General features: G+C 41.8%; 1 protein-coding gene across 3 annotated transcripts in view; it reads right to left on the bottom strand.

Moving 5' to 3' along the window:
- MTDH (metadherin) overlaps window positions 1–18,972 on the bottom strand; it is a 60,963-nt gene extending 41,991 nt beyond the window's left edge. Inside the window, exons 1-2 of one of the 3 annotated variants that reach the window (XM_047783557.1) lie at window positions 18,274–18,972; window positions 5,721–5,822 (exon numbers count right to left, since the gene is read on the bottom strand). In XM_047783557.1, the coding sequence (XP_047639513.1) occupies window positions 5,721–5,822; window positions 18,274–18,654 (483 nt within the window). In that variant the 5' untranslated portion in view covers window positions 18,655–18,972. The remainder of the gene's footprint in view (window positions 1–5,720; window positions 5,823–18,273) is intronic. The other 2 variants (XM_047783556.1, XM_047783558.1) reach the window with 2 other exon arrangements.
- Between the last annotated feature and the right edge of the window lie 4,304 nt (window positions 18,973–23,276).

The raw sequence follows: 23,276 nt of genomic DNA on the forward strand, positions 1-23,276 counted from the left end.
ACTCCCAGGGCATTCAGGTATTCTCTATTTTGCTAAGACCTGCTATAGCTTATGCCTGTATAAAATCCATGTTGCTTCTGAATAATGTTTTTGGTTTTCTAAACTCTGATCACTCCTAGAACAGTGGTTCTCAAACTTCTTGGTCATAGGATACTTTTATATTCTTAAAATGTATTGAGGATATCAGAGCCTTTATGTGGGTTATATTTATTGCTATCGACCTAACATAAATTTAAAGTAAGAAATTGTTTAGATACAAATTGATTTATTTCAAAATAATAACTAATTACACATTATATAATTACACCTATATAATTATATTTTTCAAAATAAACATTTTAGTGAAAGGAGTTTCATGTTTTACATTTTAATGTCCATAAGGATCTGCATATCTCTTTTTGCATTAATTTACTGAGATATATTATTTGAAGCATATGAAGATACCTGGCTATGTACACATAGATATGTAATCAGAAAAGGGAATTTTTTCAGTAGTTTTTTCAGGTAATTGTGATACTACTGATAGTATACCAAAGACTGGTGGTTGCTAAGGGGAGGAAAGGGGAAAAACGGAGCAACTGCTTACAGGTACAAGATTTTTTCTTGGGAAGAGGAAAATGTTTAATAATTAGATTGTGGTAATAGCTGTGCAACTCTGTAAATACCCTACAATTGTACATTTGAAAGAAGTGAATTCTATGGTTTATCTTAAAAGCTATTTAACAATAATAAAAAAGAAAACCAGTATGTCTGGAGCTTAGAGAAGGTAAGAAGTAGGAAAAGGGACTTGAGTCACAGTGCCTTTGGATGATGTTCAAGATTGTGGAGTAAGAGCAATGAGAAATCAGGAAGGATTTCAGGTAGAGGAAGGAAGTGATATTACAACAAAACTTGTCAAATGATAGTTTCTTAAAAACTGTTGCGACATGAAAATCTGAAACTACATCAATGAGCTTTCTATACTCTACTCCATTAAAATCCACTGGTCTATTTAGCACCTTAAATGAATTTTAACACTTGCCTGATTTTGTAACATACAAATATTGGTCATTTGGGAAATACTAATTCATTGAGTTATATGCATCTTCCAAAATGTTAAAACATTTCATTATATACAATATTAAAAAAAAAACACATTTGTTTTATCACTGATCTCAGAAATTCTTTATGAAGGGGGATGTTGTTAAGTTCATGTAGTAGTCACAAATTTTCCAAATTTCTTTTTTTTTTTTAATTTTTATTTTTAGGGGCACACCCACAGCATATGGAGGTTCCCAGGCTAGAGATCGAACTAGAGCTGCAGCCTCCCGCCTATGCCACAGCCACAGCAATGCTAGATCTGAGCCTTGTCTGTGATGTGCACTACAGCTCATGACAACTCAGGAACTTTAACCCACCAAGTGAGGCCAGGGATCAAACCCGTGTCCTCAAGGATGCCAGTCAGATTCGTTTCCACTGAGCCACAATGGGAACTCCAAAATTTCTAGTTTTCTCTTGGCAACAAATCACTTTATCATTTCCAACAATGCTATCAGTTGTTTTCCTCGAACTATCTTGATTATTTTTGGGAAAATGTCTGCAAGTGCCCAAGCCTAAGTAACCGTGACCTGTCTATCAGTTGTTTTCTCAAGGAAAAATGGACTTCCATGATAAGTGGCTAGACCAGTTTGCAATTCAACTGCACAAGTGTTTTTCCTCAAGACCACTGCTGTTCTTCAGTACACAGCATCCTTTATGCATACTTCTCATGTCATCATATAGAATAATTTAAAAGCATGTATTCAAAGGTCGAGATTTCAGAAAATTAACGATTATCTTTTTTTACAGATTTATCAAGTATACTAGCGCTCTCTCTCTCTTTTTTTTTAAAACTGTGACTGGATTGCAGTAAAGAATTCAACTACTATTAGTTTGGTGTTATTGCCTTTATTTGTACGAAGGAGTCAGTAGTTTTACCAATTATTGCTTTTGCACCATTAATGCAAATATCAACACAGTGAAAAAGACAAATAATGTCTTAATTATTATGAAAGCGGTTTTGTCTTCTGGGACCTAACAAAAGGGTCCCTGGAACACCTTCCCAGGGGTCCAAGATCCACACTTTGAGAACTGCTGCTTCAGAGAAACTGACAGAGCATTATTTACTAGCCATGTGATCCTGGGCAATTCATTAAGCCCTCTTCAATTATACACACACACACACACACACACACGTATATATATGTATAAAATGCTCCCATCCCCAAAGTTGTGCATTAGAATTAAAGATGTGAAAATATTCTGCGCTGTGATCATAAAAATGTAAGAGCTTATTGATATATATACATCCTTTTTTTTTTTTCTTCGCTTTTTAGGGCCGCACCTGCTGCATTTAGAAGTTCCCAGGCTAGAGGCTGAATCGGAGCTGCAGCTGCTGGCCTGCACCACAGCCACAGCAAATTGGGATCTAAGCCACGTCTGCAATCTCCACTACAGCTCATGGCAATGCCAGATTGCTGACTCACTGAGTGAGGCCAGGGATCAAACCTGCATCCTCATGGATACTAGCCGAATTTGTTTCCACCGCACCACAACGGGAACTCCCTTTATTAATATTTATGATGAATGACCTAAGTAGAAGACCACTGACTTCATCCTGAACAACCTGATGGTGATTCAATTTTATATATTTTAGCTTTCACTGTTTCTCTTATTAACAATCTTGATACTTCTATCCTAATTCAGACCTTCATAATCATAGATGCAATATCAATTCTAATCAAAGATGTTGCTGCCAGCTGAACATTTCTAAGTTTTTACCACATCCTCACCCCAACCTGACCAGTCAAACCTATCTAGGGCTTTTCCTTGAGGAATGTCTGAATGCATTATTTTGTTTCAGATGAACAACGAATAACTGTGTTCATTTCTCTTCTCTGCCAAAATTGGCTTCCCTGCTTCTACTTACTGAAGTCAATCCCCATCCTGAAGAGTTCACTGAAGTCAATCTTTTCCAGCTACCTGAAAAGGATTATCTTACTCCTCCGAATACCTGGCACCCAAGGCCTTATATTACCTGATATCTTCTCTCTCTCTTTCTTGCTTTTTGGGGCCGCACCCCAGGCTAGGGGTCAAATTGGAGCTGCAGCTGCTGGCCTGCGCCACAGGCTTGGCAATGCCAGATCCTTAACCCACTGAGTGAGGCCAGGGATCAAACCCGCATCCTCATGGATAATAGATTTGTTAGCGCTGAGCCATAATGGGAACTCCCTGATATCTTCTCTTATGCTTGCCTTTCCTCAGCTAGACTGTAATCTCTCTGAGGGTAAGCACATCTTACACTTCTCTTTATTCCCTTTAGTATCTACTAACACAATGCATTCAGCCTGGCTAATGGTCCAATGTAAACTGTGTTAGAGACGAGCATTAGTGACACATCAACCTTCATATCCAAATGAAGACCTGGTAGCTTAACTTGCTTTACAGACCCAAGATCTATGGCTCCTGCCATATATGGCTTTTAGACAAAGGTTTATCTAAAAGGCAAGTGACAAGACAAAGTACTCAACATCACTGCATAGAGTGCAGCTGCTCTACAGGCAAATCGTACTCCTCAAAGTACCCAAGATGTGGCTCAGAGGAAAACAACTATATAATAATATATATTAAGGTGTATAAGTAGATACATCTGAGATGTTTATTCACCAAAAAAAAAACAATTTAAAAGTCTTTTAAAAAGCCACATATTTAAAACACATAAAAGCATATAGCACAATAGCATAAAAAATTAACTGAAATGAGAGTCACTTGGACTGAACCAAGTTAAAAACCATAAATTCAAGATGTAGGATGACACAAAGAAACACTAGCCATGAGTTGTAGCATTTATTATTTGGCAAAAATAAAATCAAAGAGGCAAACAACCAAAGGTAGAAGCCTTGTATTAAAAAAGCAACAGCAACTGAAAGGAGGTGGTTTCGTCAAGTGATTAAAAAGTACATGGGTTTTGGCATCAGAATGAGCTGGGTTCAAATCCTAGTTCAGAAACTATATGAGAAATTACAAAGTCCCTCTATACTTCAGAGTCCTTATCTATAAATGGGGCTATTACTATTTGCCTGCAAGTTGTTTTGAAAGGATCAGAAATAAAACATAGAGCAGTAAGAAGCACAGACTTTGAAGTCAGATGGATCTGGGTTAGCACTGACTATACTCTTAATAGCATAGGTAACCTAAGCCTTAGATTTCTTATTTGTAAGACAGGCATAATACCACCTCCTCAGTGTTCTTGTGAGGATAATTGCAGTAACATGTACAAATATTCTACAAAATCTTAAGAGTACACCCAGTGAGTGCTCAACAAGTAGTCCCCACTACACATAAATATATTCATACATAGATATACACCTCACCTGGCACAGTGCCTGCCATATTAAACATGATTAACAAATGTCAACTACTGCAATTATTTTCCAACATATGAGATTTCAGAATGATTTTAAACTTTAAAGTGTGGTTTTATATCCAGATACAGCCAATCTATTTATGATTTAATCAACAAGAGACAAATGGTAGTTGATTAATTATTCCAACTACAAAATTTTCAGGATGATTCAGAGTGGCAATAGGAGTTCAATGCTCACTAGTAGAGAGAAAGCCCAGGAACAAAGGAAACACTAGATGGGAAAAGCATAATCTATATTAAGCATATAAACTGTTTACAGTATAAATTCTCAATCTCTAAACCGTATGCTTAATTTGTAATTCAAGTAATTTACTATTTGTTTTTCTGTCAAAGGCAAAGTCAGACATAAATTTAATCTTTCCCACAACCATCCTTCATTTTGAGCCATCCTACCTGCAGCTGTCTTGGCCCTAGACCAACTGCACTGGGCTACGGGGGCAGAACTGATCTCACCAGTTTGTGAAAGATATTTTGAAATTACAAGCATTAAGTAACTGTACCAACCATTTCATACCACTATCCTAGGGGGCTGGGGCTGTGGCACCCTGGTTCCTATAAATCACTTAACCTGTGGTTGTTTTTTTTTTGGGGGGGGGGAGGGGTTGTTTGTTTTCCCTGAAAAGGAGTTATGCACGCACAGGGTTTAAAAAAAAAAAAAAAAAAAGGTGAGGGGAGGATATAGTTTGTAATGTACCAAAAGAAAAATGAATAAAACCCCAAGAATGTACCATTTATGGGGTACAATAGATTGTCTTATTTGAAAACCTAAGATGCCCATCCAAACCTTTTAATTATGACTTGAGTATAGAACATTTTCCTGTGTTAAACAAAGTCAAATTGTATCTAATCAGTAGATAATTATGTCTCTATCATAAAAAAACCGAAATCAATTTTAACACTTAATATCATGGGACGATTTATGCCAGATATGCACTATTAACAAAGGCAACACAATTCTGTTTTCAAATAAGAGGTATGTTACCTTTCTGGAACCTGACTCATATAAAAGATGTTCAAGTCATGAATAAACTGTTTTTGGCAAAATGAATACTTAACAATGCCACAATAGTGTTTAAAATACCTGGTGATATAACATTCCTTAAACAAACAAACAAACAAAAAAACCTTACTTAAATTTTCACCACCCGTCCATTCATCTGCTATGATAAATTCAGATTCTCAGTTTTCCTTAAATGAGGGGGTATATGTATGATTTTATAAGTTTCTCTCTTTATTAAAGAGCCTTGCACATAATTTGCTATGTTCCCCAACTTACCTTTTCATTTTTCTTGTCTGTCTCTGGAGGCTGCTTTGCTGTTACGTTTCGAGGAGTTCGGACGACCTCCTCCTCGGCTACTTCAACAGTCCGTCCATTTGGCTGCACAGCAACAAAAACGGATTCCATTACCAAACTGCTTGGCAGATCAAACCAAAGATTTGTGCTCATGAAACAGAAGAGACAATAATCAAATTCTACCGCCGATCCAAATTAAAAAGATTTTTGTAACTGTGTTCCCTAAGACTTGATGGACTACTGTCCCTAGGAATTATGTCTTGTAATATAATAAAAAATGAATTTATAAGCAAAACTCTCTGTACAATGAATTTATTTTCTACTGGCATCAGTATCTCCAATGAAAAAATAGTGGAATGGAAACAGGAAAAAGGAAAACTAAATTGTATTTGCATGCTGACCACCAATTAGCTGTGTAATCTCAGAATATTTCACTTGTTATCTTTAACTCTTATTTCTACATCTACAAAAACTAAGTCTGATCTATTCAAAAGTCCACAAATTTTTTCGGTAAAGGGTCAGACAGAAAATATTTTAGGCTTTGTGAGCCATACAGTCTGTTTCAACTACAAAACTCTGCTACTGTAGCACAAAGCAGCAGTGAATGATACATAAGAGAATGAGTGTGCCTTTGTTCCAAAATAATTGAACACAGTGGAGGGCCAGATTTGGTCCACAGACTACAGTTTCTTGGTCTCTGTATTAGATAATCTCTAATGTTCCCTGTAACTCTTCAACCTAATGTCTCTATTGTTCTGGGATTAAGAAGCTTTACTAACCCCACCGCCACAGTTTAAAAAGACTACCTAGGCTTTCCTAACATTCCCCAAATAAAATGATAGCATTCAGAGGTATTCATAAGCAGAATTAAGTCTGTGAACTCCAGATTTGGCTTTTAATCAGAATAATAAGTTTGTTTGTTTAATAAAACATTTCTGAGCCCTATCAGCAAAAATGTACTTAAATTCAGGAATGTGAAGGGGCCTAGGTATTTGTATTCTAACCTCTTCTCTCAGGAGTCTACTACTTCTTTTCACTTTCTAATTTCTTTCATATTCAATACATTAAGTTAATAAATCAATATACTAGTTTCAATTGCTTTCCAGTTCTTGCAAAACAGAGCTCCACCAGATTATTACAGTAGAGCTATACTCAAGAAAACAAGTAAAAATGTTTGAAGTTTTTCTAATGTGCCATTACCTGCATTTGCACAAAATTATCAAGGATATGCATTTGGAAAAAGTGACCCATTAATATCCTAAAACCCAATTTGCAGGCTTCCCAAAGATTTACGGCAGAAAAATCAACAAAAGCTGTCTTTTAGCAGATTAAATTCCTAATTAACCCAAATTTAATCTGCTGAGGCTTAAGCAACTTGTTAAAAGTCAGACAGTGAATGCCAAAATCAGGTGTCTTCACTCTTGGTTTGGTTTTCTTTCTTCTATGTTGTTTTGCCACTTTAATGCTGCCTCTTCTCGCCTCTATTTAAGTATGGGGGGGGCAGCTGGGGGAGGGAGCAGGGGAGGCAATGCACAGAGAAGTAGAAGAAACCCCAGAAAGGAATTTGGATTTAGAGCTGTATTCACATCAGCAACATAAAACTTTAATTCTACTTTCCAATAGCACCACCTTACTTGTCAATTCCCATATGCTATTTCTTATTTCAGACTCTCTTTTTTCTTTTCTAGGGCTGCACCCTCAGCATATGGAGGTTCCCAGGCTAGGGATCTAATTGGAGCTGTAGTTGCCAGCCTACGCCACAGCCACAGCAATGCAGGATCTGCAACCTACATCACAGCTCACGGCAACGCCAGATCCTTAACCCACTGAGCAAGGCCAGGGATTGAACCTGCAACCTCATGGTTCCTAGTCAGATTCATTAACCACTGAGCCACAATGGGAACTCCCAGGTTGCCCTCTTTCTAGCCAAACTTTTCCTGATTTCCTGGGGTCAGCCTCACCTTTCTATGTAAGCTTTACTCCAACTGAACTATTTTACAGCTCCAAGTCCACAGTTTCCCATTTATTTTTTTAATTTAATTGAATTTTTTTACAGTCGTACCTGAAGCATGTGGGAATTCCCAGGCTATGGGCTGAATTGGAGCTGCAGCTGAGGCCTCAGCCACAGCAACATAGGATCTGAGCTGCACCTGCAACTTATACCATAGCCTGGGGCAATGCTCAATCCTTAACCCACTGAGTGAGGGCAAGGATCAAACTTGCATCCTCTCAGAGACAATACTGGATCCAGTTTCCCATCTCTTTAATTAACAGCTCACAAGGCTTACATCTGTGAAACCTCATTTAACTAATCCCTTCAGGAAACTCTCCATCATAGTCACTTATATAACACTTTCATTTTACTCATGTAAATGATTACACTAATTTTTTTTTTTTTTTGCTATTTCTTTGGGCCGCTCCTGCAGCATATGGAGGTTCCCAGGCTAGGGGTCCAATCGGAGCTGTAGCCACCGGCCTACGCCAGAGCCACAGCAACGCGGGATCCGAGCCGCGTCTGCAACCTACACCACAGCTCACGGCAACACCACCGGATCGTTAACCCACTGAGCAAGGGCAGGGACCGAACCCGCAACCTCATGGTTCCTAGTCGGATTCGTTAACCACTGCGCCACGAAGGGAACTCCCATACACTGACTAATTTTTAATTTACATACCAACTGTAAAAAGGTGAAATTAACTATCTTAAAGAGTTCCTATTGTAGCTCAGCAGGTTAAGGACCCAATATTGTCTCTGTGAGGATGCGGGTTTGATCCCTGGCCTCATCCAATGGGTTAAGGATCCCTTGTTGCACAAGGTAGGTCACAAATGTGGCTTGGATCCAGTGTTGCTGTGGCTGTGGTGTAAACCTGCAGCTGCAGCTGTAATTTGATCCCTGGCCCCGGGAACTTCCATATGCCATAGATGAGGCAGTAAAAAGAAAAAAAAAAAAAAAACCCTTAAAACCTACTAAAAGCTCAAAGCAATTCCTCTGAGATTTTGGGCATTTTCCTTGACTTCATCATTTTTAAACATGGAGAAACAACTGCAAACATTGTTGATAGAGCCTCCCAAATGAAAGATGAAACAATCTTTCCTTTTGAACAAATACCAAGTCTGAGGTCCTCAGTGACCAACAGCAGGAAGGAACACTCAGCTCCCATTTCATAGGCTCTGCAATGATAACCAAGCCAAAGGTGGTCCCATGTTCCAACCTGTGCGAATTTTACTTCCTTCTTTGCACCACTAACTCATGTAATGTCTAGAACTGCAGCTATCCCCTCTGGTCTATGCAGATTTGCCAGTTTTCCACTAACTTTTGGGCTTTATACAGGCCTCATAGCTACTGGAATTTCATTAAGTCATCAACAACTCCCCGCAAATGCCTGACACCATGAAACAATAAGCCTTCTATCCCAAGGGAAAAGTCAACAGAATTCTTGGATAGCAGGAAAAAAAGGATATATATTATATTATGGTGGTTGTGCCTCTCCTACCCCATCGAGAGCACTAATCTGCCCTCATTTTCTGCTACTAGCTGGTCAAGAAGGCCTTGTCCTGGAAAAGCATTAACCACTTCAAATTAGCAAATCCCTAATTGGAAGCATACTATGTAGAAAAGACCTAACTACAAACTAACACTGCAAATCCAATGTGAATTCCAAGCTGGGTTTTATTTATTTATTTTTGGTCATGCCCATGGCATGCAGAAGATCCTCCGCCAGGGATCAAGCCCATGCCACAGCAGTGACAACACCAGATCCTTAACCCACAAAATGTAAAAACCGCGACTTCAAATCACTTTGGAAATTCTCTATTTTTTGTTGTTGTTGTTGTTGCTTTTTAGGGCCGCACCCACGGCATATGGAGGTTCCCAGCTAGGGGTCTAATCGGAGCTGTGGCCACCGGCCTACACCACAGCCACAGCAACACAGGATCTGAGACGCATCTGCGACCTACACCACAGCTCACGGCAACGCTGGATCCTTAATCCACTGAGCAAGACGAGGGATCGAACCCACAACCTCATGGTTCCTAGTTGGATTCGTTTCCGCTGTGCCACGACGGGAACTCCACTTTGGAAATTCTCAGTCTAGGCACAGGGACTGAATCTTGAGCCAGAGCTGTGACCTAGGCCACAGCTGCAGCAACACCAGACCCCTAACCCACTGCACTAGACTGGGGATCAAACCTCCACAGAGACAAGCCATGTGATTAACCACTCCACTACAGCAGGAACTCCACTTGGAAACTTAAGTTTAGAAACAAGAAGGGCAGTCTACCCACTACCAAAAAAGTGAAATAGGAGCACATGGGCTTTGGAGTTGGACAAGCCTGGGATTAAGGCCCAACTTCTGTATTTAATCACTGTGATTTTAAGCATTTTCCTTAACTTCATCATTTCTAAACATGAAGAAAATATGTAATTTGTCTTATGCAGGTTTCTTGTTTAGATGACAGTAAATGAGAAAATATGTAAAAGCACACTTTGCCTGCTCAAGAAACAGTGTCTTTCCTTCAATATCCTTTTCTCTCCAAAGCTCTAACAGCCCACATTCTCATCCCATGTTCCAGCTTTCAAGTCATTTTTTAAACTAGCAAGTCCTGGTGGCCAACAGGGCCAACCAACTGTACATGTATCTGCCAAGCCCAGTGCTCCAAATACAAATTCTTTTGGCAAGTTAGCAGAATAGAAATAATGAGTAAATATATTCTCCCAGAGGCGAGAAATAGTCCAGGTTTCTTCTAAAGACATGTCCTGCTAGCTTTCTTTTTAAAAACCTGCTTATAGTTTCACCGTTTTCTAAGAAAATTATACCATATTCACTTGTGTTCATTCACTTCATATCCAGTATGTGAACCCAGCAGAGTAAAATGCAGAACCCTTAAAACCTAGAAACAAGGACAAGTGAGGGACAATTCCTGCCCTCAAGAAGCTCAGACCCCAGCAAAGGAAGAAGACAGGTATACGATAGCACACACCTAAATGCCAGGCAAAAGGTGTACTCTGCCCCCATCCCCCAGCCCCTGACATGTCCCTTGACCTCTTAAAGGAAAATAGTATGGATTCTGAAGACGAGCTGAGACTAGTGTTGAGTTGTCAAATGTGTATCATCCTTAACCAGTTACTTCCACACTGGAGTCTCTATTTTCTTAGCTGGAAATTATACTGAGCACACAGAAAGCACAAGGCTATATATTACGTCCATGATAAAAAAGATAAAAGGCAAGACATGGAAATTCATAAGATACCATCTTTAGCTACCAGATAGCCTGACAGTTAACTAATTGTTTTCAAGTATGTGCCATGTGCTAAGCACATGCACTAACTCATTTAACTGACAAGACTTAGTCTTGGTCCATTTCTTAGTTGTGAAAAGAGCTGATACATATTCAAAATAGAACAATTTCTTATCATTTATTTGAAAACACAAACTGTGTGGGTTTTTTTTTCTGCCAAATGTTGTGCACATTATCAATTATGTAAACTAAACATATGCATAAATGACAGCTTCAGTCATAGTAATTTACCAACTTATTTTAAAATTCAACCCCAATTTTACACTCTTAATAATCTTACAAATGGAATTTGCCTACAAATCAAATTTGCAAAAACCCTGCTATATATCCTGAGATATTTCTTTAATGTAAAGATCCTTGTGCCGTCTAAACAGCTTATCAAAACCAAACCCTCTTCAAGGTTTCCAAAATATCTCAACACGTTGACTGCATCAGGGATGCTCAGGGCTACTTTCATAGACTAGAGAGATGACATTCAATACCCATCACATGGCCAAATTAAACTACTAGCCGGGTTCTTAACCCACTGAGCCACAACTGGAACTCCATAAACAGAGTAAACTTAAAAACTGGTCAAGCAACACCAATTCCTCACATAGGTCTCTTGACTTGGAAAAATAATAATACTTTCAAGGGGAGTTCTCTTTCAGGTGCAGCTGGTTAAGGATCTGACATTGTCACTGCATGGCTTGATTGCCCTATGGCCCATCCCTGGCCTGGGAACTTCAACATGTCATAGGTGTGGGCTCCCCACCCCCCAAAAAACTACAAGGCTTTCACAACCTTGAGAAGTAGTACATTACTCAATGATGCCAAAGTGCAACAAAAATAGATGTTCGGAAGGTGTATAGCAGCTTCTGGCATATAAGATGAGCATAGCTATTAGAAATGTTCAATGTCAGAATTATTAAGGGTCTTCTCCGCTAGGCCTCAGGAAGAATAAAATGACAAGATGAAAAAATCCTGTCTTATAACCAAACAAATGGTGCCAAAATTCTGGAGCTTCTATAAAGGTCATTATAATTTTCAACAGAAAATTCCGATTCTAAAAATAAAATTTAAAAGCACTAAGTTTGTAATTCACTGAGAAAACGAGATTTGTTCTGTGAATGCAATGCAATGTCCTGGAACATGCTATCAATACCAGAGAGGTATAGGGGAAGTAACAGTGAGTTCTTAGACTAAAAATCAGGATACTCTTTTGTTCTGAAATGCCTTTGCTCTATGACTTTGAATAAGTCGCTTAATCTCTCCGAACCTTAATATTCCTTTTTTGTGGAGTTCCCACTGTGGCACAGTGGAAATGAATCCAACTAGCCTGAGAACTTTCATAGGCAGGGGGTGCAGCCCCTGCCCCCTCCCCAATACTCCTTACTAGGGTATTGAGAAAGGACTGGAGGCAACCGACAGAAGCTACTGCTGTACAGTGAGTTAAGGTGACAGTAGAATTAGAATAGCCAAACTGAATATATACTTTGGAGATAAAACTGATGGTACTTGCTGATGGATTAGGCATAAGGTGAAGAAGAGGAGGAGGTAGGGAAAACAGAAGAGCCAAGAATAATTCTTAGAATTTTGTCTTGAATAACTGAATGGATGTCAGAGTCATTTTCCCATTTATAATGGGGAAGACTGAGAATGGAATGGTAATAATTTACCATTTATATGGGGAAGACTGGGAGAGGGTAGGGAATTATGAGTGCTGTTTTGGAGGTGTTATAGTTTTTGGAAATTTCCAGTTGAAGAAACAAGTATACACTAGAAATGAGGTTCTGGAGACGAGAGGAATGGTCCAGTTACAGATACAGGCTAGCAGGTGATCCTCATTATTTGGTGATTCCATATTGGCAAATCTGCCTACTCAATAAAATTTCTTCCTTCCTTCCTTCCTTTCTTTCTGCTTTTTAGGGCCACACCCGAGGCATATGGAGGGAGGTTCCCAGGCCTGGGGTTGAATTGGAGCTGTAGCTGCTGGCCACAGCCATGCCAGATCCAAGCCTCGACTTCGACCTATACCACAGCTCACGGCAATGCCGGATCCTTAACCCACTGAGTGAGGCCAGGGATCGAACCTGAAACCTCAAGGTTCCCAGTCAGATTCGCTTCAGCTGCACCACGATGGGAACTCCGACTAAAATTTATTTCTAACCCCCAAATCAATACCTGTCATTCTTGGAAATGCAAAGAACTGTGAAAAAATCTGAGTCACCCTACAAGTACATTCCCAGGCAATGCTCTGCCTGCTTGTTTTAGTACTCTTAAAAAAAATAAAATAAACACATAAAAAAGAAAAAGACTAACTATAGCCTAGGAGCTAGAGAAGGCTTTACAGTAGAGGTAGTAATACAACTGGGCCTTGAATGATAAGTAGAAATTAGAGATACAGAAAGTTTTTTATTTTCATTTTTTGGTTGTGCCTGAGGGATGCAGAAGTACCTTGGTCAGGGATCGAACCCGAGTCACAGCAGTGGCCCAAGCCTCAGCAGTGACAACACTGGATCCTTAACGTGCTAGGCCACCTGGGGAGCTCCCAAGAAGGGCCTTTAGAAAAAATAATATGAATAGAAGAAAATGATATAAATAAACAGACACAGAAATCTAGCTAATGGTAGTGTTTTAGGGGTAATGGTAAGAGATAACTGTTAGATGGGGTTAGATCATGAAAAAGGTTGAGTGCCATGTCACCAACAGGTGATGGGGAAACTATGAAAAGAATTGAACTTGAAAGTCACATGATCAGAGTTAGGCTTTAAAAGATTTAACTGGCATGAGTGGGTGGAAAGGATTGGCAACAAAGGGATTGGAAGCAGGAAAACCAGTTAGGATGAGGTTAGAATAGCTTAAGTAAATGGTAATAAGGTCCAAAAGTAGGGCAGTGGCAGTGAAACTGGAAAAAAAATAATAACTACAAAAGACACAGCATACTATTACAATGATTTATTGGCTGTAGAAAGATAGACCTTACCAAATTTTAGTCAGATGAAGCAAACGACCATTTTCCACTGTAAAAACAAAAAGGTGGCTAATACGGCTGTTTAGTGGGCATGAAAAATAGAAATAAGCTGCATAGATAGTTTGGTAGGACTATATTATGCATTCAATAATTATATGAGTGCCAAGCACTGTGCAAGGTTATACAGTACCAAACAAAACATTACTGAACTTATAATTTACAATTGCATTATGACAAATCTTTATGAAAATTCCTATACTAATATAAAAATAACATGTTCATCAAAATGAAATTTCTTTGACAATGAGCTTGGGTAGCTGCTTCCAGTAGAAATTTAAAGCAACCTTTTTTTTTTGGCTGTGCCCAAGGCATGTGGAAGTTCCCAGGCCAGGGATCTAACCTGCACCACAGCTGTAACCAGAGCCACAGCAGTGACAATGATCCTTAACCCACTGAGCTACAAGGGAAATCCTAAAGCAACAATTGTTAAAGACCAGTTATCTGAGATTTCACCTCCATCTAAATCACTGTGCAGATTAAGTGAAAAATATTTACCAAATGCCTATTTCTTACACTGAACTAGGCGTCATGAAAAATACATACAAGAAAACAATGATTTCCAAAAATGCCACACAGTAAGCCCAGTGAAAAGTGCCACCCCTTTCACGCCCCCCGCCCCCTTTATGGCTGCACCCTCAGCATATAGAAGTTCCCAGGCTTATGGAAGTTCCCAGGCTAGTGGTGGAATCAAAGCTGCAGCTGCAGGTCTGTGCCACAGCAGTGGTAACACTGGATGCGAGCGGCACCTGCAACCTACGCTGAAGCTTGAGGCAACTGAGCGAGGCTAAGGATCAAATCCACATCCTCATGGACACTATGTAGGGTTCCTAACCCGCTAAGCCACAATGGGAACTCCTTTTACTTTTAATAGGGGAAGGAACTGCAATTCATGCCATAAAAGACTCATGGCAAAGATATTACGGGATTAAAAGCAAAAAAAACCCCCCAAGAATTAAAAAAAAAAAAATGCTTCTGAATAGATTTTTTAAAAGCTGAACAAATAAAAACAGGCAATTAGAAATGAATTTTCTTGAAAATTTGAGTTGTGAAATTTGGAATGATTTAAGAGAAAACTGAAAAGAATGGACTAAAAGGATGAAAATATTTAAACAAATATGCAAGGTCCTTCCAAAAAACTGTAGTACTTTACATCACTGAATCCACCTGAATCAGAATCAAGTGAAAAATCTGACTGCAGCAGCTTGGGTCCAATCCATGGCCTGGTGCAATGAGTTAAAGGATCTGGCGTTGCTGTAGGTCGCATCTGCAGCTGATTCAATCCTGGGCCCAGAAAATTCCACTTGCTTGTGGGTGCAGTCATTAAAAAACTAAACTAAACTAAACTAAACTGGATTACAAGATTAATCATGACTCCACTTAGAAATCTCTCTTATACTATGGATCTTATGGCCCTACTGCAGTGAATGATTTTCAAACAAGCAAGAGAGCTTGTTTAAAGGGCAAATTTCCCAGACCCAATTCTACAGATTCGGTTAACATCTGAAAACTCCTACAGTGTTTTAACTCAACTAAGATCTTCAATCTATAAACAAGATAAGCTAATCGGAGCAAGGTTAAATGCTTTACTCAAGTTTAGAGTTCCCAATTCCTGCCAGGCCGACACTTGAGTCTTCATCCCCAGAGCCTTCACGGTTTCTTCAGCTCCTCCCACTACCTTGTTCCTACCCACTTTCAAAGCAAAATTCTGTGATAAGGTCTTTCCTGGCCACCTGGGCCCACGCTGGGGTTGCATTGTTAAGTTTTTGATATCTTTTTCCACGACTGGAATAAAAAGCTCCCTGGGGAGAAACTGAGCTTTTACTTTTGTATCCCTTTCACTGTGAGACATATGAGTATTCCTTTTTACTGCCTTCAAATTGCAAGCAGTATCCTCCTTTTCTCCCCCGCAAGTAAACACCTGGCACAGTGCAAAGCATAAGTACTAAATAAATGGCAGCTTATACCTTTCAACCCTGTAAAGCAGTGTTCTTCTAACTGTGGTACGCCTCAGAATCAAATGTGAAACCAATTTAGTGGGTCACAAATACTGCTGAAGAAAATGTGTGGGGGTACTGTAATGTAAAATGTTATTTTCTACTGTAGGTTGCAGTCAAAAGCATTTGAGAGCCACAGTTTTATCAATGTTGATAAGATTTTCCAACACATCTTCACCATCACGTAGGCAAATACATTTTCTCAGGCAACTAACATTCAACCATCCCGTTAATGTTCCTCTTCTTCAATCCCCAAAAGTGAAACTAGATGGATTGAGCCATTCCCCTTCCTTAACCAAATGAAAAGGAGAAGGGAGAAGTCCTAAGTCTGTTGAGCATTTTTCACAGGACAAGTTCCACAGGAGCCTGCCTGTGCTCCCTCTTCAGATGGATTACCGAAGTCATTCTTCAGCAGTATTTGTGACCCACTAAATTGGTTTCATTTTTGATTGAGGAGTACCAGTCAGAAGAAGTTGTGATGCACTTCTTCGGATGGGCTCGTGGAACACTAGTCTCTCAACCCAACTTTACCTAAAATTCTAGATGTCCCAAACAGAGCTCTGAAGGTTTCACAACCTGTTTCATCCACACAGAGCCTATGATTATTAACGTGTTTTTTTTTGTTTTTTCCCCCAAGATCATCTTCCTATTTTGGAGCCAGGTTCTTTATTTCTACCATAACATTACTTTCTGGTAATCCTTGATGCTCTCTACATATTTAAATAGAACTACGTATGTTCCAAATCAGTTCTATTTTCTCTTCTCCCAACTTAACGTAGTATTCACACTGGCAAAGTTGTCTCCTTTTCCAGGTCAGGTATGTACCCTGCATTATCTTAATCAGCAGGTCTAATCTAGGCCTAATACAGAAGTAACTGTGATCTGTCATTTTCTAATACAGTCTTATTCTTTGTACTCTTCCCAACAATACCCTCATTACTTTAGTTTGAACTCAAACCCCACTTCCCCCCATAACTTGCCTAAATCCCTCCTATGGAATGACTTTCCCACTTGCCAAACCTCATTTACACTGCTCACACCTCTATGGTACCCAGGAATCAGTCTAAAACATATTAGCGTTATTTTTGAATCTGTCTCCTATATTAGTCTCCATGACTGACTCTAACTCCCATGTGTATACCTCCCACTGTCCGGCCAACACCAGAGTGCATTTCACACAGCACTTTATTGTACTGAAAAGGTGAAGAGCTAAATTCAGTGGATATAAAAATAGGTTAGGAGCTGTTTCTAATTTTGCACACCCTCCATACTCTGCTCAACTGTACAGGATTTTCACAAGATAAATAAAAGTATGAACGTTGTGATGAGAGAACCATGGGGAAATGGCAATAAAGACGGGAGACTGTAGAAACAAAACGCGAAGGCCGGATAAAACGGATGCGATGCTCTCCGCATTTCCACACGTGCTCCGGTAAGTCGGTGCCTTGACTCCCTCTCGCAGCCTTCACGGTTCTGCTCTGTCATCCCTTTACTCTCTCAAATCCTCTCTGACCACTTAGCTGGACTTGCACTTGCTTTAGCGCTCTCTCAGGACCACGTCCCCCCGAAGTACATTAGCCAACAGACTAGACTCCCTCTTGCCTTGCTCCTGTGCCGGCCTCCATTGGCCACATTCACCAGAGTGAGAGTGGGCAACCATTTCCCTTCAACAGTCCCAACTAAAATGGAAGCGCGTCTAGACCTGGGTACCTTTAATCCTCGTGTGATCCCTCCCGCATTTTTAGGTCACCGTATCTCCTCCCCTGACAACCACCTCAATGTGACTTGAACCTGGCTCTGCGTGCCCAGGCGCAGTCTTGCCACAACTTCCCAGGACCACCTTAAGGTCCCATCGCCCTCCACACACACATGCAGCCTGCCTAGTAGGCCTCAGAGAGTTGGTATGTCATTCCGGCGGTCTGGGTTCCCGAAAAAGACTTGACCTCTAGGCGCTTTTATTTGAACCTACCCCATACCGTCTAACTTCCTCCCTTGAAACTGCTCGTATCCACCCGTCCTATACTTCCTGAGTTTCCACCATTCTCCAAGTAACGTGTCCACCGATCACCTCCTCCGTCCGGGCAGACCTGCGCCCCGGCTCCCGACTGATCTCACTCCTTCCCTTTTCCATTCCCGACTGGAGCTACTGGAGCTCGGCCTCCGGCTCCGCTCACGGGGCTCCACGCCGGCCCCTCGCCCTCACTCTCCCGCCGCTCCTCCCCTACTCACTTTGGGCTTCTCGGGCAATTTCTTTCGGTTCTTCTTCTTCTGCTCCTCGTTCCTGAGATTCTTGAGCAGGGCTAGGTCATCAGCGGCCGGGGCTGGCGAGGCCGCCGCCTCCTCCCGCTTGCGGGGCGAGCTCCTCCGCTTTTTGCGGGCGCCGGCGCAAGCCGCGGCCCAGCCGTAGCCGAGCAGGAAGAGCAGCAGCAGCCCGAGGGCGCCCGTGCCCACCAGGATCACCCAGCCCGGGTACCGCTTCGGCTCCAGCCCCAGGTCGAGGCCCAGCTCGGTGCGCAGAAAGCTTAGGCCGACCGAGAGCATTTCTCGTAGCCGGGCCGAGCCCTCCTCGGCCTGGTGGGCCAGCTCGTCCTGCCAGCTCCGTGCAGCCATCTTCCCTCCCGTCAGGGGGACTCTCGGGATGACGCTGGGGCGCACAGACGCCGTGGGACAGTCAAGGGAAGCAAGGAAGGGCCGGGCCGGTCTGCCTCAGGCCGAGCGCATCGCGGCCGCCCCTCGCGCCGGGGCCAGGGATCGGCCGCTCCTGCCGCCAGGAGAGGGGGCTCCCAGTTCCCCCTTGTCAGCCTCACTCCGCCGCCGCCAAGAGGAGGGGGGCGGCGGGAGGGAGTGTCTCCAGTGGCGGCCGCTAAGCGGCGTGTCGGCGCCAGTGCCAGGCCCAGCTGTCCTCCTTCGGCGGAACAATGGCGGCTGCGGCCGCGACCTACGCCGCGCGCAGAGACGTCGAGCAGGGCCGCGGGTCACGTGGGAGCAGGTGGGCGTGGCGTGGGTGTCACGTGGGCGCGAGCGAGGCCGGGCTGGGCGGGAGCTGTTGGAGCGAGGGAGCCGCCGTGGCGGCGGCTGGTGGTGACACATCTGGTCGTGGTGGAGGCGCCGCGCTTTGGGTACGGGTGACTCTGGGCGGAAGGCTAGGAGGGGTTAACTGGAGGAAGCCTTTTCGGGGTGGCTGGTGGCCCGGAGCTAGGAGACGTGGCGCTTTGAATGAGTCCAGGGGAGGGGCTCTCGAGGAAGGCTGGGGGCTGCGGGGGGTGTGGAAGAGGGCGAAGAGCGAGGAACCGGGTCACAGGTTCTAGGTCAAAGTCGCCTCAGTAGGTGTCTGTTTTCTTCGTTCTTTTTCTGGGAGAGGTGTTGAAGTGGAAGCGCTTTTTTCACCCTGGGGGGACTAAATGGTTCCAGAGTGGGCTCAGCTGAGTCTGGAGCTGGGCACTCGTCTTCGAGGGCCTGAGTTTATTTAGTTGTCAAATGGGGTTTGTATTCTTCAGGGCCAGCTTACCCGCATTGCGTGCCTACCATTTGCCTGTCCGGCCAGGGCGCTTTCGCGTGGTTTCACTCCACTCTTGCTCTTCGTGCTGTCAGTTAGCGGAACTCAAAAGTTGGAAAGCCCATGGACAGCGTTATTTTCCTACTCATTTCGAGCTTCCACAAGAAATAATAAGAGAAACACGTTAGATTGTATTATACATATAGAGGTAAGTTTCCTTGTGCTTTAAGCTTTTATGCAAGTTCACAAAAGGAGTTTCCAAAAATTCTATTTAAAAAAATTAAAAAAAAAATTCTTGGTAAATTACAACATTGTGCTAATTTCTGCTGTACAGCAAAGTGACTCAGTTATACATAAAACTTCTACTTTTGTATGCTGTGCTGACCATATCTGGGTAGAAATGAATTTTCAGATTTTAATTACAAAGATTATATTTGGGGGCTGCTTTAGATTTTTTTTTTTTTGCCATTTCTTGGGCCGCTCCCTCAGCATATGGAGGTTCCCAGGCTAGGGGTCTAATTGGAGCTGTAGCTGCCAGCCTACGCCAGAGCCACAGCAACGCAGGATCCGAGCCGCGTCTGCAACCTACACCACAGCTCACGGCAACGCCGGATCGTTAGCCCACTGAGCAAGGGCAGGGATTGAACCCGCAACCTCATGGTTCCTAGTCGGATTTGTTAACCACTGCTCCACGACGGGAACTCCAGCTTTAGATTTTTGAAGTTACATTTCCCTGTAAGGAAACTCGGTGTTTTATCATTAGCTAATAATTAGCGTGTAAGCAAGTGTCCTAAGTGAACTAAATACAGACTTTTTCAAAGACTAGAAAAGGGGTAATATTAATAAGTACAGAGTGCCAAAAATGTATTTAGGAGTATTTTGACCTACTTTTGCAGTGGCGTTGTAATGCATGTTGTGATTAATGGGTGGAAAGGAGTTTGGTAAATAATAAAAAAAATAAATAAACGACTCTTGCTAAGCTTTATACAGACATAATTAAAGACAGTGTAAATTACAAAGCACAAAACTTCGATGTCATCAGAATTGCTTTATCTCTACAAGGTTCCAAGTTCCATTTATATTTATGAAAGTGGTGTTTAATTCTATATTTGGTTCCACAGACATGAAGGGTGGTGATGTTCCTAAGAAGTCCCACTGCCCTTTCTAGGTTAACACCTGTGGATTTATTTGTTTATTTATTTTTGTCTTTTGGTGGCTACACCCATGGCATGTGGAAGTTCCCAGGCTTCGGGTCCAATCTGAGCTGTAGCTGCTGGACTTCGCCACAGCTCCAGCAACACCAGATCTGAGCCTCGTCTTCGGCCTACACCACAGCTCACAGCAATGCTGGATCCTTAACCCCTTGAGCAAGGATAGGGATCAAATGTGTGTCCTCACCGATACTAGTTGGGTTCATTACTGCTGAGCCACGACACGGGAACTCTAACCCCTAAGGATTTATGAATTAAGCTATTATACAGTAATTATAGCTGGGTTTGCCTATTCCTTTGGCAGCCTGTCAAGTATTGATTATGTTAAATCCTATCACTGTTCCTTCTTTTTCCTGTTACTCTCCTTTGACCTTAAAACACTGTTTATATTCTTTTGCATTTCATGTGGTCATGAACATTCATGTTAATTTAATAAAGCCCATTTGATAAAGCTCGCGAGGGATGTCTGGTAGCCCCACAAAGTTAGGTTTATTAACTTGGAGCAGAGTGAAATTTAGGTAGAATTTAAATGAAGCAATGCTTTGAAGGACTCAAAGCAAAACAAGCTGTGTCTAAAAGAGTTAACATCAGGCTTGGCCTAAGTAGACTCAGAATCCTAACTCCTTGGAAATGGCAAAGTTAATACAAATGTGAAATGTCATTTCTGAAACTCTTTCCTTGAAGCAGGTAGGTTGAAAATGAAGACTGCTTATTCTGAGAGTCAGAGTGATACATACAATGGAATACCACTCAGAAATAAAAAGGAGTGGACTATAAATACATACAGCAATATTCATGAATCTCAACATAATTATGCTGAGTGAAAGAAGCCAGGCAAAAAAAACTATGTACTGTATGATTATTTCATTTACATAAAACTAGAAAATGCAAACTAATGTATAGTGACAGCAAATCAGTAGTGACTTGGCAGGGGAGATGGGGAGCAAGGAGAGGTGAGAGGGAGGGATTATGAAGGGGCCAGAGGAAACTGCAGAGTGAGAGATGCGTTATCTTTATTGCTATGAACTTAGCAGGTTGTATACTTTAGATATTGTAGTTTGTGTCAAATATACCTCAATAAACAGTTCACAGAATTTTTTTTGTGTTTAAGTTTTTAGGGCTGCACCTGTGGCACATGAAAGTTTCCAGTTTAGGGGTCTGATCAGAGCTGCTGCTGCTGGCCTCGGCGACAGTCACAGCAACGTGGGATCCAAGCTGCATCTGCAACCGACACCTCAACTCACAGCAACACCAGATCCTTAATCCACTGAGTGGAGCCAGGGATCAAACCCACGTCCCCTTGGATACTAGTCAGGTTTATTGCTGGGGGCTCCCAACGGGCACGCCCACAGAATTTTTTGAAAAGTGATCCAGCTGCTTACTGGAGTGGCATGCTCCATTCTAACATACAGTTTTTAATAAGGTTTTTGGCCAGTCTATGATTTAAAAAATGAGGTTTCTCAACACTATATTCTTGATATTAATTATCAAAAAAGTTTTTTTTTAAAGTTTGCACAATAAATATTTGCTTTTTCTATTTTCTGGCTCTGCTGTCATTTATTTAACGTATTTTATTGTTGGATAGTTAGGTTATTTACAGGTCTTCGTGTTTTTGCTTTTTGCTGTTAATTGTAATTCTGTCATGAACATGCTTGTTTTTGTGAATATCCATAATACCATCTTGAGGATGGCATCCTGCCACTGTGATTGCCTGAGCCATAGCCCACAGTATGTAATTTAACACTTCTAGTTTGGAAGTTTTAAGGGGCCTGAAGAAGTTCTACCTAAAGCCTCTCATTTCATAGGAGAGAAAAAGGAAGCTTGAAAGGGTTAAGTGTCGTCCCTTAGAGTCAGAGTGGCTGAACTGTTAGTAGAACCCAGTCTTTCCTGCTCTTTACCCCTTGGTTGGTCCTTTTTTTTCAGTAAACTCTGTGATAGGTTTGGGGATTCGTGTGCGCATTTGTTTGCTCAGACTTCCTTAACAAAATTCCATAGACTAGGTAGCTTCAAAAAAAATTTTTTTTTTTTTTTTGCTTTTTAGGGTTGCACCCACGGCATGTGGAGGTTCCCAGGCTAGGGGTCAAATCAGAGCTACAGCTGCCAGCCTGTGCTACAGCCACAGCAACGCTAGATCTGGACCTTGTCTGTCCTACACCACAGCTCGTGGCAACGCTGGATCCTTAACCTCCTGAGCGAGACCAGGGATCAAAACCCACATCCTCATGGATCCTAGTCGGGTTCGTTAACCCCTGAGCCACAAAGGGAACTCTAACAATTAGAATTTATTTTCTCACAGTTCTGAAGGCTGGAATTCCAAGATCCTGGGGGGCAGCATGGTTTGTGTTCTGGTAAAGGCTCTCTTCCTGACTTACAGATTGCCACTGTCTTGCCATGTCCTCACATGGTGGAGAGAGAGCAAGTGAGTTGTATGGTAGCTCTTCTTATAAGGATTCTAATCCTGTCAGATCAGGGCCCCACCCTTATGACTTGATTTAACCTTAATTGCTTCCTTAAAAGCCCTGTCT

Source organism: Phacochoerus africanus, chromosome 6, assembly GCF_016906955.1.
Source record: "Phacochoerus africanus isolate WHEZ1 chromosome 6, ROS_Pafr_v1, whole genome shotgun sequence".
Lineage (NCBI taxonomy): Eukaryota > Metazoa > Chordata > Mammalia > Artiodactyla > Suidae > Phacochoerus > Phacochoerus africanus.